General features: G+C 40.1%; 1 protein-coding gene across 1 annotated transcript in view; it reads left to right on the plus strand.

The window, feature by feature from the left end:
- The first annotated feature begins 1,832 nt into the window (after nt 1–1,832).
- Nucleotides 1,833–17,589, plus strand: part of Anapc4 (anaphase promoting complex subunit 4) — a 31,754-nt gene continuing 15,997 nt past the window's right edge. The window contains exons 1-14 of the mRNA XM_034508427.2: nt 1,833–2,122; nt 3,403–3,508; nt 7,162–7,294; nt 9,042–9,116; nt 9,229–9,255; nt 9,348–9,392; nt 9,995–10,079; nt 10,686–10,790; nt 12,470–12,553; nt 13,851–13,937; nt 15,020–15,084; nt 15,618–15,660; nt 15,780–15,856; nt 17,452–17,552. Of these exons, the coding sequence (XP_034364318.1) occupies nt 1,994–2,122; nt 3,403–3,508; nt 7,162–7,294; nt 9,042–9,116; nt 9,229–9,255; nt 9,348–9,392; nt 9,995–10,079; nt 10,686–10,790; nt 12,470–12,553; nt 13,851–13,937; nt 15,020–15,084; nt 15,618–15,660; nt 15,780–15,856; nt 17,452–17,552 (1,162 nt within the window). The 5' untranslated portion in view covers nt 1,833–1,993. The remainder of the gene's footprint in view (nt 2,123–3,402; nt 3,509–7,161; nt 7,295–9,041; nt 9,117–9,228; nt 9,256–9,347; nt 9,393–9,994; nt 10,080–10,685; nt 10,791–12,469; nt 12,554–13,850; nt 13,938–15,019; nt 15,085–15,617; nt 15,661–15,779; nt 15,857–17,451; nt 17,553–17,589) is intronic.

Raw genomic sequence — 17,589 nt, forward strand, 5'->3', positions numbered from 1 at the left:
GGTTGTTAGGTTTGACTGGGATCCGGCTCCCTTTGGTGAAGTCTTCCTTGAGCCCAGGGTTACTATACAACCTCCTCTGAGTCCCTCAGCCTTCTGCACCAGGCCAGAGGAGGTACTTTGACTTAGCTTAGTATTCTGTTTGCAGGTTTTATTTCTCTCTCTAGAAGATTTAAGCTTTCAATGTCAGTGCCCATTTATCTACTCTTCTGTCTCGTGCCTCGTAGGTACTCAGTAAAACTTGGGGGAAAGAACCAAGTTTTTAGAGGCTTTGAGATGGCAGACATACCTGAAGCAGGCAGAGGATTTGCTCTTGTCCGCTTCAAAAGAGGAAAGAAGGGAAAACAGATTCAGTCAACAATGATAGAACAGACTCAATCACAGTGGTAGAAGGCATTTATAGTACATATAAAGACTGTTTGTCACAGGGTCAAATGGTGGCTGTGCCGGGAGGACATTGGAGCCTTAACTTTGTAAAAATGAACAACTGTGCTTTGGGAGTAAAAAAATTAACCAAAAACCTTTCGTTGGTGCCTGCCCACTAAAATGTAATATAAAAACAAATATGAAAAACAGCCTAGTCCTCTCCTACGAAGCTAGAGAGCTGGGGCACATCTCTAGCTAGTAAAATAGATGTGTGTGTGTGTGTGTGTGTATTTTCTTCAGGGAACTTAAATCCTTCCATATGTTAGAATATACTTTTTTAGAGCTCTGAACAGATTAGAAGCTGACAGCAGAAGTCTCTTGACTTCACTGTGTTTGACTGGATCTGCATCACACAAATGATGCAGAATATCATGTGCTAGTCAGTGCATATAAATACCGACTTAGTGAAGGGAAATGCTATATAGAAGAACACTTTCTGCCTCAGCTCCCTTTCTGTGTACCACAAGAGGCTAGTGCACTCGGAGCTGAACTGGTGGAAAGAGCACAGGCACCAAATGCAAGGGGAAAATCCAATTTCACTTATTTGATGTGATTTTAATCGGAACATTAAGACATGGGTTAAATTACTTGAGGGTTCACTAAGAAGGTCATTGAAATAAAGCAAAGATAAGGTCGTTACTGTTTGGTGTCAGGCCTTCTTAGTATCAATGTTAACTCATCAAGATTGAGGAAAATAGCAACCGCGTGATTAAGGTCTCAGCACCCTGAGAGGTAGCTTTTAGGCTATCTGCTGGTCAGTTCCAAGGTTCTGAGTGTTTACTTAAACATGTCACACTGTAAACTAGCAGATCTGTACTGTGAAATATGCACTCTGGGGAACTAAGTCTGAAACTGGGCATGGAGCTGTGTGCCTGGAATCCCAGCTACTCTGGAGAACCGAGTGTGGTAGTTTGAATAGGATTGACCCCCATAGGTATGCGAATGCTTGGCCCATAGGGTTTGGCACTATTAGGAGGTGTGGCCTTGTTGAAGGAGGTGTGTCACTGTGGGGATAGGCTTTGAGATCTTCTACGCTTAAGCTCTACCCAGTCTACAAAAGGGATTGTCTACACAGCAGCGAATTTCTGAGCAAACGGAAAAGACCTGGAAGGGTTCCCACATGTCCGCACATATGGTTAAGGATTCCTTTGGTGCTTGCAACTAGGCACCAGGCAACCCTGAGTAGCAGACCTCGGGGGCTCGCTCCGCCCTAGCCACGCCCACTCATGTTAGCGCCTAGGCCAACTTTGCCTTAGGACTCGCTCGCCCCGCCCACATAGCTCCGCCCTATATCAAGCCCCGCCCGAGTCCGCAGCCCTGCGTTCTCCCCGCCCCACCAGCGCGCCGCCGCTGTGCCACTCACTTCCTCTCGCGAGGACGCCCTGGCGTCGGCGCCGGAAGCTTCCTCTGAACGCGGAGGGCGGAGTGAGAGGGCGGGGAAGGCCGCTGGCTAGGAGTAGGCCTAGTTTGCGACTCTGGCAGGTACCGCTGCTGTCAGGACTTTGCGCCAAAGCTTTGTGGCCGGGTGCTCCGGCGGCCTTCCCGTGAGCGTCGTTGCAGGGCCGCACCCATGTTGCGCTTTCCGACCTGTTTCCCATCCTTTCGGGTGGTGGGAGAGAAGCAACTGCCACAGGAGATTATTTTCTTGGCCTGGTCACCCAAGCGAGACCTCATTGCTTTGGCCAACACTACAGGCGAGGTAAGTGAGCTGGTGAGAGTTCGCCTATGCTGGAACCCTGGAGCCTCAGTTTCCCCTTTCGCAGACATGGTGAATCACACATCTAACCTGTCCCTACATCTCAGCGTGGCTGTTAACTTTAAGAGACAATGTAAAGGACCGTGCCTTCCAAACATGATGTATATTCCATTTTCTGTATGGCCAGAAGAACAGATTCCCTCAAAGTTCTGCACACCCAGGTCTCCATGGATTGATTTGGCCAGGGATGCAACATCAGACCCCACCCAAAGTTGACTTTCAGATTAGTAGAGAATGAAGATGAACTGTCAAGGCTAACTGGAAATGTGTTTGTGTGTGTGCAGTTGCTACGGAGGATGTTTGGTTCCGAGTTCTTACATCTCTGTTGCGTCTAGCTATTTAAAAGATCTGTAAGTTGAAAGGCTGATGCTTCACAGGATTGCAGACAGAATGTGTGCATTGTCAGTTAGCATCTCTCACATTAGAAACGTGAACACGCGTTATCAAGTAAAACCAGAACGTACCCAACTTTCTGTGGAGGCTTACTATTGCCTGGCAGCCATCTTGAAAGGGACCCTTCATCCGTGCCACTTAACCCCCCTCACCTATGTAAAACTAGGTGGTAAGGAAGTCCTAGCATCCAGGGTAGTGTGCCAAATTGCATTATCGTGTTGTGTGTCATGGCACTGTCTCTAAGATCCATGGCTGGTGACATAGCTAAAGCATGGGCTAAGAAGTGCGGTCATTGTTGTTATTTTACTATGGCACAGCTACCTTTTGGTACTGTTTGTGTTACTTCTTTTATTTGTTGGACAGGCTTCTTAACCTTTTCAAAAAAGTAAGTTTAAAAGATATGAAAGGGGCTGGAGTCGTGGCTCAGCCATGAAGGGCACTTGCTCGTCTTATAGATGACCTGGGTTTGGTTCATAGCACCTTGCATGGGTGCTCACAGCTGTTGGTAGTTCCAGTTCCAGGGAGAACTGATGCCCTCTCTGGCCTCCTTGGGCACTGACTCCACAAATGTGGTACAAATATATACATGTAGGCAAAATACTTGTACATGTACTTTAAAAAAAGTGAAAATGGTAGAGTACAGGGCCAAGTTGGGTCTTCTGAGTTTACCCATTTCTTTGAAAATGTCTTACATTCATTTGGACACCGTTGTTCTGTAGATAGCTAAATACGCAAAAGTAGTAATTAAAATTTTTGTTCTGTGGGTCTAGGTTCATTTTATTTCTGCAGATGAATTTGTAGCTTTCTGCTGTCATATCTTTTCATCGTAGGTTTTACTGCATCGCCTTGCAAGTTTTCATCGAGTTTGGAGTTTTCCACCAAATGAAAGTACAGGAAAAGAAGTGACCTGCTTGGCCTGGAGACCAGATGGCAAACGTATGACAATGCTACAAACATCTATCTTTTATCTTCAAAAAGTATATTCTAAAGAGTACATTTTTCTTGGTATATTTTAGAATTACGTTTTTGTTTCTGTCATATAGGTCTTACTATATACTCGCTATGTAAACCAGGCTGTACTAGAACTTACAGAGATCCACCTGTTCTGCCTCCTAGATGCTAGGATTACAGACATGTGCTACTTACCGTATCTGGCCCTATATTAGAATTATAAATACTACTTTGAGACATTTTTTCTTTTTAGAATGTTTAAAATATTTTTCGTGAAGTTTGTTGTTGGCAAGGATAACTCTCTAAATGTGGAGTTAGGATCAAAGTCTGGTACATTGACAGAATACTTGGCCTTGGTTCTCTCTGCTCTTTTGTCCTACGCTATTTGATCCAAGGACCGTTCACCATCATGAGTCCATTCAGTGCCATCACAGCCTTTTTCTCCCCCAAATTCAGCTAGTACTAAATGTGAGGTTCATAAATCTTCTCTACGGAAGCAAGTTTACCACTCCTAAGGAGCCACGTGCCGTGACTGTCCGTTTCCAAAAGGTCTTTTCCTGCTGTCGTGGCTCAGATCATTCATCTTCTCTGTGTGTGTGTTCTGTTTAGTTTTTTAAATTGATAGTTTCTTGAGCAGTTATTCGCAGTGTTAACAATGGTAAAATGCTGTGGGCTGCATTGAAGTTTATCAGGGTGTCCAGCTTGTGGTCTGTAAGTCACGTGAGGCTCTGGATAACAAGGAATGTGGCCCATCACTAAAGTTTTAACATGCTCAAAACATTGGGGGTTTTGTTTCTTTGTTTGTGGAGGGTTTCTTTCTTTTCCATTTTTTTTTTTTTTTTTTTTTTTTTTTTTTTTTTGGTAATGTAATTGCATAGTCTTCTAATGTAAACTTCATAGTTAACAACATTATATCACTGTGGCAAAAGGTTGAGCAAGCCTGAAGGTACTTTAAGAAAAAAATAAATTATTTTTTATAAAATGAGTCTTTTTTTTTTTTTTTTTTGATAAATATAAGTACTTAAAACTTGTTTGAAAGCATGTCACCTAGAGATAGCTGTTTTGGTGAGCAGGTCTGACAGTACGCCCTGATACAGTGTGCGTACAGATGTATTTGTGTACTTTGATCTGAATTCATGCTATTTCGAAAGGTTATGTTCAGGCCAGTGGAAACAGATTTGCCGTGTTGAATGCTAAATGAACACGAACCACTGTGTCTCCATATTGTAATTTACATCTGTTGGCCATGATGCTTATCTCATTGCCAGCTTTCAGCTTTTATTAGCTTCGTGTAACCATTCTGAACATGTGGGTTAACTCCTCAGAATAATCCCTAAACATAGACTTTCCAGGAATGCTTTAAGCATAGCCATTCTCTACTCCTTTTTCTCAGAAGATGAATGGAGCATATAAAATAAGAGGAATGTGGGCCAGCAGGCTGCCTCTGTGCAGGTTACAGTGTTTGCTGCCAAACCTGAAACCTGAGTGTGATCTCCAGCAGCCACATTGTGACAGAGGAGAAATGATTCCCATAGACTATCCTCTGCCCTCCCACATGTGCACAGCACACACTTCACCCATAAGCACTCACAAATAAGAAAATAAATGTCATAGAGGAATTTGCCACCACCACCACCCCCTTCCCCACCCCCCCCCCCCCCCGGGTTAAACTTGCCGCCTCCTACATGCTCTTTTATTTTACTAATAAAAGAAAATAGCATTTTACTGATCTGAAGCTCTGAAATTAGAGGTTTTGTTATTGTTTCGTATTTTGAGATAGGGTTGCAGTTTGCAGTTTGTAGCCCAGGGTGGCCTTGGGCTCATGACAGTCCTCCTTCCTCCTACCACAGGATGCTAGGATTACAGGTCTAAGCCATCAGACCTGACTTATAAAAAATTTTTTTTGAGTAACATTTTGAGGACTTTATTATTCATCTAAAAGTATAGGATGCCCTGGAGAAATCATTAAAACCAAATGTGTGTTAAAATGTGTCTCATATAAACAGAATGTTTCATGTTTTTGTTAAAAAGCAATCTCTTCAAGTGTTTTAAGTTTTTTGAGAATGGTGGCTGGAGCCCTGCCTGGTGGTGTGCAGGTCTGTATTTGTAATGGTGTGGCAGGAGGATTACTGACTCTGAGTCTGAGGGATATAGCTTAGTAGTAGAATGTATGGCAGACTCTAGATTCAGTTTCCAGTACAGAAAACAAACACAAAACCATAAAAGAAAAAAAAAAGTCTAGTGTAGCCCCTCTCCTCAGGCAAAGTCGCATAGGGCTGTGAGGTGAAACTCACTGGTCAGCTGCATTAGGATGATAATGACTTACACAGGGGAGCTAACCAGGTGTTTCAGGCACATCAGAGGACAGATTCATAGCATTCAGTTATCCTGCTTCTTAGCATGGGATGGAATAAAGAGAATAAGAAAACTTCAAGAAAACAACACATGGAGCCCCTTTCTGTCTTGTAGGCTGTTTATGGGGTGTCTCTTGGTGATAAAGGGATAATCTTCTAGGACCTGTTAAATAGTTATTTGTTGACAGAAGGTCCCAGACTAGAGACTTTGTGGTGCAAGTTAGTAAGTAGAATCTGTGGGAGGGTAGTAGACAGGTGCGTTCATTTATTTATTTATTCATTCATTCATTCACTTTACATCTCAGTACCAGCCCCCCTCCTACCATTTCTCCCTCCCTTTTTCCTCTGAGAAGGGAGAGGCCCCCTTCCTGCCAACACATCAAATCCTGCAGGACTAAGCACATCCTTTTCCACTGAGGCCAGATAATGTGCCTCATTTAGGGGAACAAGATCCATAGGTAGACAGGTCATATTTGAACACTTTACAATAAGCTTAAATAATGAGTTTAATTGTATGCTTAGATCTCTTAGTTTTTAAAATCTTATTACGGGAATAGACACACTCATAAAAGTCTCACAAACATAGCTGCTTAAACAGGAACTGAACAAAAAACAACAATAGACCTGTTAATATGGACAGGGGAAGCTCAGGAGGCCTTTAACCTCTCATGAAGAACTATAGGCAATAAAGAATTTGAGTGCAGAAGAAATATCTTCCCCAGAGAAGAGCACACAATTGATTATCCAATACCAAATGGTCAGCCCTGAAAATGTACATGCGAGTAACATGTAGATTGAGCAGATTCTATTTATGTATTTAGGGGTATGTATGTATTTATGTAACAACAATTAATAGAAAAAGAGGCTATGAATTTGGAAGAGCAGGGAGGACTCTGGGAGGATTTGGGGGGAGGAAAGGGAATGGGAAATGATGACATAATATAAGCTCAAAAAAAAAAAAAAAGCTTCAAGGCAAAAGCAATTGCTTTAATTACATTTATTTCTGATGTGTGTAGAGTGCCTGTGCCATAGTGTATGTGTTACATCAGAGGACAGCCTATAGAAGTCTTTCCATTCTTTCACCTTGTGGGTCCTGGGGGGACTAAACTCTGGTTGTCAGGCCTAGTGACAAGTTTTTTCAGCTTCTGAGCCACAGGCTCTCAAAGAAGAATTTTTAGGTAGTTAGAATGTATTTGGAATAGAAAACTGGCTAATAAGTGATATGCCCAGATAATTTTCTATAATATTTTTCTAATTTATTCTGATTATTTTCTTACTTTGTAGTTTTGGCCTTTGCTCTTGCGGATACCAAGAAAATTATTTTGTGTGATGTAGAAAAGCCTGAAAGCTTACATTCTTTCTCTGTGGAGGCTCCGGTGTCTTGTATGCATTGGATGGAAGTGACTGTGGAAAGCAGGTAGAGTACCCCATGGTGTGGGTGGGTGTGTGTGGACGGGGGTGGAGGTGGGGGTGGGAGGTGATAGATTCGGGATGGCTGGGGAGGTTTGCAGAGCTTGTTTCTTACATTATTTCTCAGATGTGTCCTTGCTGTGTGGCTAGACCACTCTCAAACTTGAGATCTTCCTGCCTCTCAGCCTCCCGAATGTTGTGGGCATAGTAGACATATACGGGTACTTGCAGCCAAAACTTTCATTGTTTAGAATAGCCATGAGTGCTTGCGCTGGGAGTGTGCACACATTGCAACTGTGAGTGCTTGTGCTGGGAGTGTGCACACATTGCAACTGTGAGTGCTTGTGCTGGGAGTGTGCACACATTGCAACTGTGAGTGCTTGTGCTGGGAGTGTGCACACATTGCAACTGTGAACACAAATTGTTTGGAGTGGCTTTTCCTTGATTCGTGTAGACAGGGAATGCTTGGGTTGTAGTGAGGACAGTCCGAGGCCCCAGTGACACTGGCTCATGTTGGAGACAAAGGGTTTTGAAAATATTTCTTTTTTCCCAATAGTATTTTCTTCCTGATTCTCACTAAATAACTATCAAATGAAGTTAGAAATCATGAATTTTAATTGACAGCTTTCTTAAGTGGGACCTAACGGGGGGGGTGCGGGGGGGGAGGAACAGATGACAAGGATTTAGCCTGAGGTCTGAAGTTCATTATAGAGAAACCAAAGTGATCAGCATGTCTTCAAATAAGCAAGGCTTGCAAATAGTTATCTATTTGCAAATAGTTTTCTAGAAGGGAAGGAAACAAAACATGTCTTGTGATTTGTGTCCTAGCCCAGGTACCTGTTTCTGAACCAGTGCATTTCTAAAGGCTTAGGAATGTTCAGGGAGGTTCTAGGATCTCTTAGGACAGTACTGTGTGAAAAACATGATTTCTAGGTTGCTACTTTTTCACTTTCTCAGCCATTTATTTCCAACTGTATTTGGGAGTGGAATTGAGGAAGAGAAAGCAATAAAGATATTTCTGATCGATACACGGTGGTACACACCTATCACCCCAACTGAGAAGCCTGTTTTAGGTGCTGGAGCGATGGCTCAGCACAGCAGTTCAGAGCACTTGCTGCTCTTGCAGGGGATCTGAGTTTGGTTCCCAGCATCCACATGATGGCTCATAACCATCCATAACTCTAATTCCAGGGATCTGATGTCCTCTTAGGCAGAACATGCATACACACAAATAAACCCAAAAGAATTAAGAAATTACAGAGTATTTCAAGATTAATGGTATACTTTCATATACCCCCAAGGCTGCCACATCCCCAAGTCTGCATTAGTCATTAAGTGATACAATAATCTCAGTTGTTTTAAATTACTCTTAGTACTTTGTTTTCTTAGATTAGAATTCAAAAATTATAAGTTCTCAGTCTACCTGAATATTGAATACATACAAATATACTTCATTGGCTGACAAAAGCCATTTATTAATATTCCTCCATATGTAAAATGAGTAGACCAGTTTGTCATTTTGTTTTGAAACAAAACAAGAAAACCAAAACTTGCATATAAATAAATAGGGTGTCCCAGCCCTTTCTGTTTTTATATGGGGTTGTTAACAGTGTGTGTTTTACAAGGGTAACATATTTTTTTACATGTATTTATGTGGTAAAAATTCTACTAAGAATCTTTTCTAATTGCACTTTTAATGGGAAGAGAATTAGAATCTTTGCTGTTGTGTAATGCTTGGCTTCTGTTTCTTTTAGTGTTTTAACATCATTTTATAATGCTGAGGATGAATCCAACCTTCTCTTGCCTAAGTTGCCCACATTGCCAAAAAAGTACGTATCAGTTTTATTTCTTTGAAATGAGCCTTGCCAGTTTCTCTTCTGCTTTTAACATGGTACCAGTTTATGCATTTCTCAAGAGTATACCTTATCTGTTTTCTTCTAGTTACAACAGCACCTCAAAAATATTTAGGTAAATATACTTTTCTTATTTTCAAACAAGGTGGTCTTTTATTATTTGAAAGTTAATATTGAAGAATGACCCAATTTATGTTTTCATTTTAGTGAAGAAAATTCTGATGAAATTATTAAGCTCTTGGGAGATGTCAGGTAAATCCTATAGATATCTTATTTGATTTCTTGAAGCTAACATTTTGTATCTGAGGCAGTTTTCAGAAATGAATAGTTGATTCTTCATCTTATTACTTCACTGTTGGCATTGAAATCTCTGAACAGCATATGGATGGCAGTGTCAACTGTATGACCATTGATTTTTCTGAATTTTAATAATAATATAGTGTATCTTAAGAGGATGGATGTACTAGAGTTTTTAGATCTAATTTAAAATTTCTAAATTATTAAAGCCCATTTAAAGTAATTTTTATTACCTTCATGATGGAACTGATGGCACTTTGTGTTAGCTGGCAAAAGGATCATTTTGTTAGTGATTGCTGGTAAATAGAGTTGATGCCATATAATTTTATTATAAACAGAATTTTTTTAGGCTCTTGGAAATTTGTTATTCTTTTGAAAAAAAAAAAAAAACAAAAAACGAAAAACAAAGTAACAGGCCTTAGTAGTGGTGGACTTGCTGCTGTCACATCTGTGTATAGTGCAGCTGTAAGCGTAGGTCAACAGTCCTGCCTTGGGTTAAGAATGTATCCCACTTTGCTGTTGGTTGGGCCTCAGTTTGTTGCATTGTTCTCAATTAGGCTGAACATCCTTGTCCTTGGAGGAAGCTCTGGATTTATTGAGCTTTATGCTTATGGGATGTTCAAAATTGCCCGAGTCACAGGGGTAAGTTCTTTCAATTTTTCTGTTTGTGTTAGAAAGTAGCAGCTGATGACTTACAGAACAAGATGAGAGCAGGTTGAGTTTGTGGTGTTGGTGGTGGTTTTCATGAGTTCATGTTGAAATGTTCAAAGGTTAATTTTAGTAACATAGAATTAGTTTTACTGTGTTTGCAGCAGTCAGGAGCTATTGGTAGAAATAGTCAAGTGTTTTGCCTTTTACAGAATGATTAGATGGGCCATTTGATTAAGATTTACTGGTTTTTAACCCTGCAGGGGGCAAGCGTTGAAGTGGGTGTTGGGCATGAGAAAGCAGTCACAGACGCAGCCCTAAGCTCGAGTCTTCCAGTGCTGTAACTCAGGAAGGGAGAGAATATTTTGGATTCTATGGAATATGTTGGTTCGTCAGTATTTGATGTGGGTCCCCTCATGGGCAGAGGACAGACATCAGGTTACTGGTGTGTTCTTGGACCACTCCATAGGACAGTCAGGAGTCAGGGCTGTGCATTTCTACTTTTTAAAGTTCTGTGTGAGTTTTTGCTTCCATTGTTACAGGCAGATGCAGCTGTCAGTAATAGCAAATGTCTCTGGCATGATGGTAACTGTTTTGCAGATTGCTGGTACTTGTATTGCTCTGTGTTTATCAAGTGATTTGAAGTCATTATCAGTAGTCACAGAGGTTTCCAGTGGTGGCGAATCAGAAGTTTCGTATTTTCAGGTGAGTATTATAACTATCCCAGTGTCAGGTATATGACTTATAGAGCTTTCCCCTGGTGCTAGGAATTGAACTCATGGCAGCGCATGCTCTCTGCTACTGAGCCATACCCCAGCCCTTATGGGTTTTAATTACGTCACTGAAGTGTAATGAGTGAAACATGAAGGTCTCCTTGGGATTTCTAAATCTTGTACATTGAGTGATATTATAGTGAATGTTATTACTTGTACACTACAATTAGTTTGCATAGTTAAGACTGTTTTGATAGTCTGTTATCACCTTACTAATTGGTTATTTGACCAGCTTAGCTTTATACTGAGGTTTTTTGTTTTGTTTTTTGTTTGTTTGTTTGTTTTGTAGGACTTTGTCTCTCTTAGTAATAAAAGCTTATATTTATTGGTCACTTAATGTGACAAGTACTTCAAACACAGCAATATAATGGATAGGTTGTACTGTGTCCTAATTTGTAGATAAGACCGGGCAGAAGAGGAACTGTAGAGCTCACTGAGTTCTGTGTGTCATCACAGAATTGGAAAGTCATGCTAGGCTTTCTGCTTCTGGTCTGTCTTCTCAGCACATTGCCACATGGATTAAATGATCACTCAGAATAGGGAAAAATCTTTTTTTAAACTGTGGCTTGTGTTATAGTGTTATAGACTAGGATACTGCCTGGGCTTTTATATTTATATTATAGCTTTGCTTTGATAGGAAATCTTTCCAAGTATTTCTTCTGAGCTGTCCCAGTGTTTTAACTTAAGTATGTCTGAACTCTCAGAAGGAGGACCAAAAGAATGTGTGGTGTGGTATTTACACAGTCTGTTCAGAACATCAAAGAGCCTGGGACTATGGCTGTTTGTATTTGCTCTTTTTTGTGAGACTGAGAAACTGTTGATTAACAAGTTTGCATCTGAGCTCTAGTAAAGTGATTTTTTTTTTTCTGTGAGGTTTGTGATAAATTTGTTTTTTGTTGTAGTTTTGAGTTTGGTCTCATGAAATGTATGTAGGCTTGCCTTCAACTCACTGCATATAGTTGAAGATGACCCCCCATTCCTCTTCCTCCTCCTCCTCTTCCTTCCTCTTTCTCCTCCTCCTTCCTCTCCCTCTTCTTCCTCCTCCCTCTTCTTCCTTCTCTTCTTCTTCCTCCTTCTCCTCTGTCCTCTTCCTCCTCCTCCTTCTTCCTCCTCTTCCTTCCTCTTCTTCCTCTTCCTTCTCCTTCCTCTTCCTCTTCTTCCTCTTCCTTCTCCTTCCTCTTTCTCCTCTTCTTTCTCCTCCTCCTCCTGCCTGTACCTTCCAAATACTGTGATCACGGATCTTTACCAAGCTCAGACACAATGGATAATGACAGTCTCATTGAAATATGACGTATGCTACTGGTAGTCATGTGTTAATCCATAACCTTTGCACTAAGTTTTTATATTAATCTGTGGTCATTTTTAATGTTGTCATAATGGTGCTGTAGGTCACTGCATTTGTAGCTACAAGGAAGAGGGGATGACTCGGAGTTGTACTCTGGTTGGAAGTCCTGACCTACTGGTCAAGGGGCAGAGCTCTGGATTTTTCTGGCATGTATTCAGATAAAGACTCTTAGTTAAGGGCTTGTTTTTGAGCTGGATGTGAATAATGTGTCTTCAAAAGAAGTAAATGCTCCTGTGATTCATTTTATTTACTGTTTTATTTTGTAGCTTGAAACAAATCTGCTGTATTCCTTCTTACCTGAAGTAACTCGGATGGCCAGAAAGTTTACTCACCTTTCAGCTCTCTTACAGGTATGCATCCATAACCTGCTTTATGTTAGCCCTTTTCTGGAAGCTTCTGACTTCTAACTTTATGGAAAGCTTTTCTTCCCATAAAGAAAAACCATCGAAAGTTCATGTTGTAAAGCTACCTACAATAGGAGTGCTATAAACTAATCTTCTTATAATATTTATTAAAATGAAAGCAAACATTTAATTGAGGCTTTCCTGTCCAGCCCTGTTAGCTGCCTCCAAAAAAAAAAAAAAAAAAAAGAAAAGAAAAAAGAAAAAAAAGAAAAAAAAATCCTGTAAATCTCCTAAACTATTCATAATGAGAATGTAACTTAAAATTTTTTTAAGAAAAATTATTGTGCAAAAAGTGTCTTCATGGGCTGGAGAGATGGCTCAGCGCTTAAGAGCAATGACTGCTTTTCCAGAGGTCCTGAGTTCAATTCCCAGCAACCACATGGTGGCTCATGACCATCTATTTTGGGATCGATATATTCTTGTTGTGTGTCTGAAGATAGTGACCGTGTGCTCACATACATAAAATGAATAAGTAAATCTTTAAGGAAGAAAAAAGAATCTTTATACAACTCAGCTTTTTTTTTTCATAATAAATCTATCCTAAATTTGTTCATGGTTCTGTACTTGAGTAGTTTGGGCTAGGCTGATCCAGACGGGTCTGTTGATCTGTGCCTGGTGTAGCTCACCTTAAAGAAACTGGCCATGCAAACAGATAGGGTTCCAAGGCTAGAATGGCTGTGTCTCTGCTCCACATCCCTCATCCTCTAGCCAGCCTGCCCGCCGTGCTCATGCACAGGGTGATAGCTGCAGGACTCTCAACAGTGTGTGTCTAAGGATGCAAGACTTTGAGGCCTTGAGCTCAGTTTCTGCTGTGTTCTGTTAGAACAAGACACGGGCAGGCTAGGCTGTTTTTCCTGATTGAGCACCTGAGTACTGATCTTTTGTCTGCTTTATAAACTAAAGTCTTTATTTTGCTTGATGTTGAAGGTTTCTAGAGGTTTGTTTTTTCTTAGGGATCCTGTCTGACAGTTGAGTACCTAAACAAAGCAGCATTGTGACAGTATGTGTAAAATATAAAAAGCATCTTTCCCAGATACAAACTTGGGAGTGTGTTATTGTAAATTTGTAAGAATCACTGGATAATTTAGTTTCTTAATTGATTACCAAAGCTTAAGTCATGTTTTTCTTTTTTCCTATAGCTTTATTGAGTTAAAAGAGTAATTGAAAGTAAATTCTGCCAAAAAAGAATGCAATAGTGTGTTGTTTTGGTATTTTTTTACTGTACTTTTCTTTTTGTTAATAGTATATAAATTTGTCACTGACATGTATGTGTGAAGCATGGGAAGAAATTCTGATGCAGATGGACTCCCGTCTCACTAAGTTTGTACAGGTAATGTACTAATAACTGACCTTTCTTGTGGAGATACTGAGTGCATTTTGTCTGTATTTAGTTTATGAGATATATGAGTGTCAGAACTGGGCATAGTGGCTCACTCTATAATCCTAACACTGGAAAAGACAAGACAGAAAGTTTGCCACTAGTTCAAGGTTGATGTGGGCTACAGAGTGAGACCTTGTCTCAGAAAAAAGGTGGCAGGCTGGAGAGATGCCTGAGTAGTTAAAAGCATTTGCTGCCCTTGTGGGGGGGGCCCAAGTTTGAATTGGTTGGCTCACATCCAATGGTAATTCCAGCCTTAGAGGGATCTGATGCCTTTAGCCTTTGTGGATACCTATACACCTGTATTCATGTACGTGTGTGCATGCGCACACCCACCCATACACTTTAAAATAAAAACTTAAAAAAAATTAGTTTGATTTGCAAAATGCTATGGTCTTTATTTCTTTTGGGTGGTTCAGTACAACCTTAGTATTTAGGGGCGGAGTGCAAAAAATATATTAGTCAGTTTTCTGTTGAAGTAAGAGTACTGTGTCTTGTAATACATCAAGAAGAAAAATTTTTTAACTCTCAGTTTTAGATTCTGACAGTTCAGGTTATGTAGCATCATTTGTTTTCCATATATTGAGGAGTGTTCATACCAGGTGGCTTCATGGCAAGAACATGTTTCATAGGAGTCACACTAACACAGGAAGCCAGGTGGTGTGGTTGGGTAGTCTCTTTCTAACAATCACTCTTGGAAGAACTAACCATCGTCCCCAGAGTGTCAACTTCATTTCTTCCCACTGACTCACCACCTTCCATCTTCAGCTACTTCTTACAGTGTCTATCATGTCAGTGTCATCACGCTAAGGACAAGCCTTCAGCAGAGAGTCCCTGGGGACAAACCACATATTCAAACAGTGGCAGATTCTTTATTTCCCCTTTGGTACAGCTGGGTGGAGCTGTACTAAATTATGTTCCCATAATTTTGAATAAATATTATATTTATTATTATATGAATATAATAATAAATATATAAAATATAAACATTATATTTATGAGTATAAAATATGTATCTTTTTTATTTTGTCTAGGAAAAAACTACAACCACATCAGTGCAGGATGAGTTCATGCACTTACTGTTGTGGGGGAAAGCCAGGTGAGTGCACATAGGTGATCTCAACTTGACTTTCTTTTCTATCTTCTCTTGACAGTAATTATTTCAAGGTAGTTATTTCCTTTATAAAGATAAAATATAAAATTCTGGTAGAAAACCTCTCCCCCCCAAAAAAAAATGTATGTGAGTTTTTGGGATTTTTCTATGCACTTTTTATATAAATGTGATCATTTTGTGTATACATGTGTATGTATGTGTGTATGTATAAAAGTTGCAGAACTTTTATGTAGCCAAGATAATCTTTTTCTTCTGGCACCTTGGGTAAATTAACTACCCAGGGTACTAATTAGTATTTCCTTCTTGATGTTTAGAAGTGTTTAGTTCATTTATTTCTGGATTTTACTGTGACATTTCTCTCTCTTGATGGATAAAATACAATCCTTATTTGATTGATGCTATTTCTTCATGTTTATTTTGTTCCAAAATCCTGTTTGTACTTTGAAATTTAGGTTTCAAATGGCACATTCAGAGGTTGAATGGAGAGATTACCAAAATACTTTCTCTTTTTGTTATAGTGCTGAACTTCAGACACTCCTGATGAACCAGTTAACAGTGAAGGTGCTGTTAAAGTCTATATTTGTAAATGGCTGTGAACACATTTTTAATAGTTTTCTTTTTTGGGGAATGATATATAGTATCATAGTTACATGCTAAATGTATTTTCTTCTCTTAATTAGGGCTTAAAAAAGCTTGGCCAGTCTATAGAGTCATCATATTCCAGTATACAAAAATTGGTTATAAGTCACTTACAGAGGTATGGAAGTGATGTAGAATTTTTTTGATACTGCATTCATACATACATGGGATTGGTCATATTTCTGCTTCCTTCTCTCCACTGTTTGACATTATCTTTTCAAGCCTTTTCTAGCTTTTTGCATTGACATATTAGGGAACTTGGCATACCCAAGATTGAAGTCAGTAATGACAATTTTTTTGTGTGTGTGAAAATAGTTTTCTAACACTTTTAACCAGGCTGGACTTTTTGAGCATTTGGGCTTTTTTCTTATTTAACTATAAAATAAGCCACATAGCTTCTAATATTTTATATAGTTTTTCATTTAATATCTTGGCAGTTTGTTCTTGTCATCTTCATTTCACACAGGAGTTAGTTATGTGGCTGGCCCAGTGTTCCTCAATATTAGGCCAAGGCTTGCTCCTGGGTTTTCCAGGTCTCCTGCTGTTTCTGTGCATAGCAACTTGAGTGAAGTGGTTTGTAAGTGGCTGCTGAGTGTGTATTTTGACAACTCTTATGCTAGGTTTTTAGAGATACCCACAGTCCCCTGAGCTCCCTGAGTACCCTCTGCTTTGGCCTCTCGCACACCGCACTGTGTCTGTTTACTTGGCTTTACCCACTGAGTGTTACGTTCCTTAAAACTTGCAGTAACTTTGCTTTGGCCTTGAGCATGTCTGCTTCTGCTTTACCCATGCTCGGTACCTTTTGGTTTTCCAAGCTTGATAGCCTGTCTTCCACTCATGGCTCTCTCCCACCCCCACTCTCTTTTAAATAAATGTCTTTCCTTTGATTTGTTTATTTATTAATAATGATGCTGGGAATGGAATCTAGGGTCTTGGGCATGTTGGATAAACAAACTCTACTATTGAGTTCTGTCCCCAGCTCACCCAAGGACTTACACAACCTTCCTTTCTTCCTTTTTGAAACACTCTTACCTTCTCTTTACTTGAGTTCCTCAGTTCCTGGAGCAGATCAGGATCTTCCATTTCACCTGTGCATTTTCCCTCAAGGCCCTTGGGTTAGTAGGAAGATGTACTGTATGGCTGGTTGTAACTAACTCCCTTATTACACTAAATGCTTCAAGGACCTTATTATTTTCCACTGTGTCCCAGATCTGGAGGCTGACATAAAGTAAGAGCTTAAAAATATTTGTGAGGACAGGCTAGTGTCATATGTCTTTATTCCTAGTACTCAGGACGTAGAAGCAGGTAGATTTCTTTGAGCTGGAGGCCAGCCTGGTTTGCATAGTTCTAGGCCAGTCAGGGCTACACAGTGAGAGCCTGTCCTATAAACAAAAGTGTCCATTGTTGAACAAATGTCCATATGGTGAAGTGCCAGGGTTAGGGCTAGAGGTGCCGCTCAGTGGGTGGAGAGCTTGACAAGCACTACATATAGTCTGGTCATGGTAGAGACCCTAACCTGGTAGGTGTGTGTGTTCATCTCAGTTGTCAGGATGGACAAATGACGCTTCTAGTTCTTAGAAATAGTTTGGGTAAATAATTCTTTTCTGTGGAAAGAGTATTAAGATTTGTTTGATTTTATTTCTGAAACTAGCAAGTGATTGTTGACTACCACCTTGGTGATAGTAATGGTACGTATCTCTGCTCTTTTGCTAGTGGCTCTGAGTCTTTACTATATCATTTGAGTGAACTTAAAGGAATGGCTTCATGGAAACAAAAATATGAACCCCTAGGACTGGATGCCACAGGCATTGAAGGTATTGATTGACTTTCTCCATAGACTACACTAGGTAA

Source organism: Arvicanthis niloticus, chromosome 7 (assembly GCF_011762505.2).
Source record: "Arvicanthis niloticus isolate mArvNil1 chromosome 7, mArvNil1.pat.X, whole genome shotgun sequence".
Classification (NCBI taxonomy): Eukaryota; Metazoa; Chordata; class Mammalia; order Rodentia; family Muridae; genus Arvicanthis; species Arvicanthis niloticus.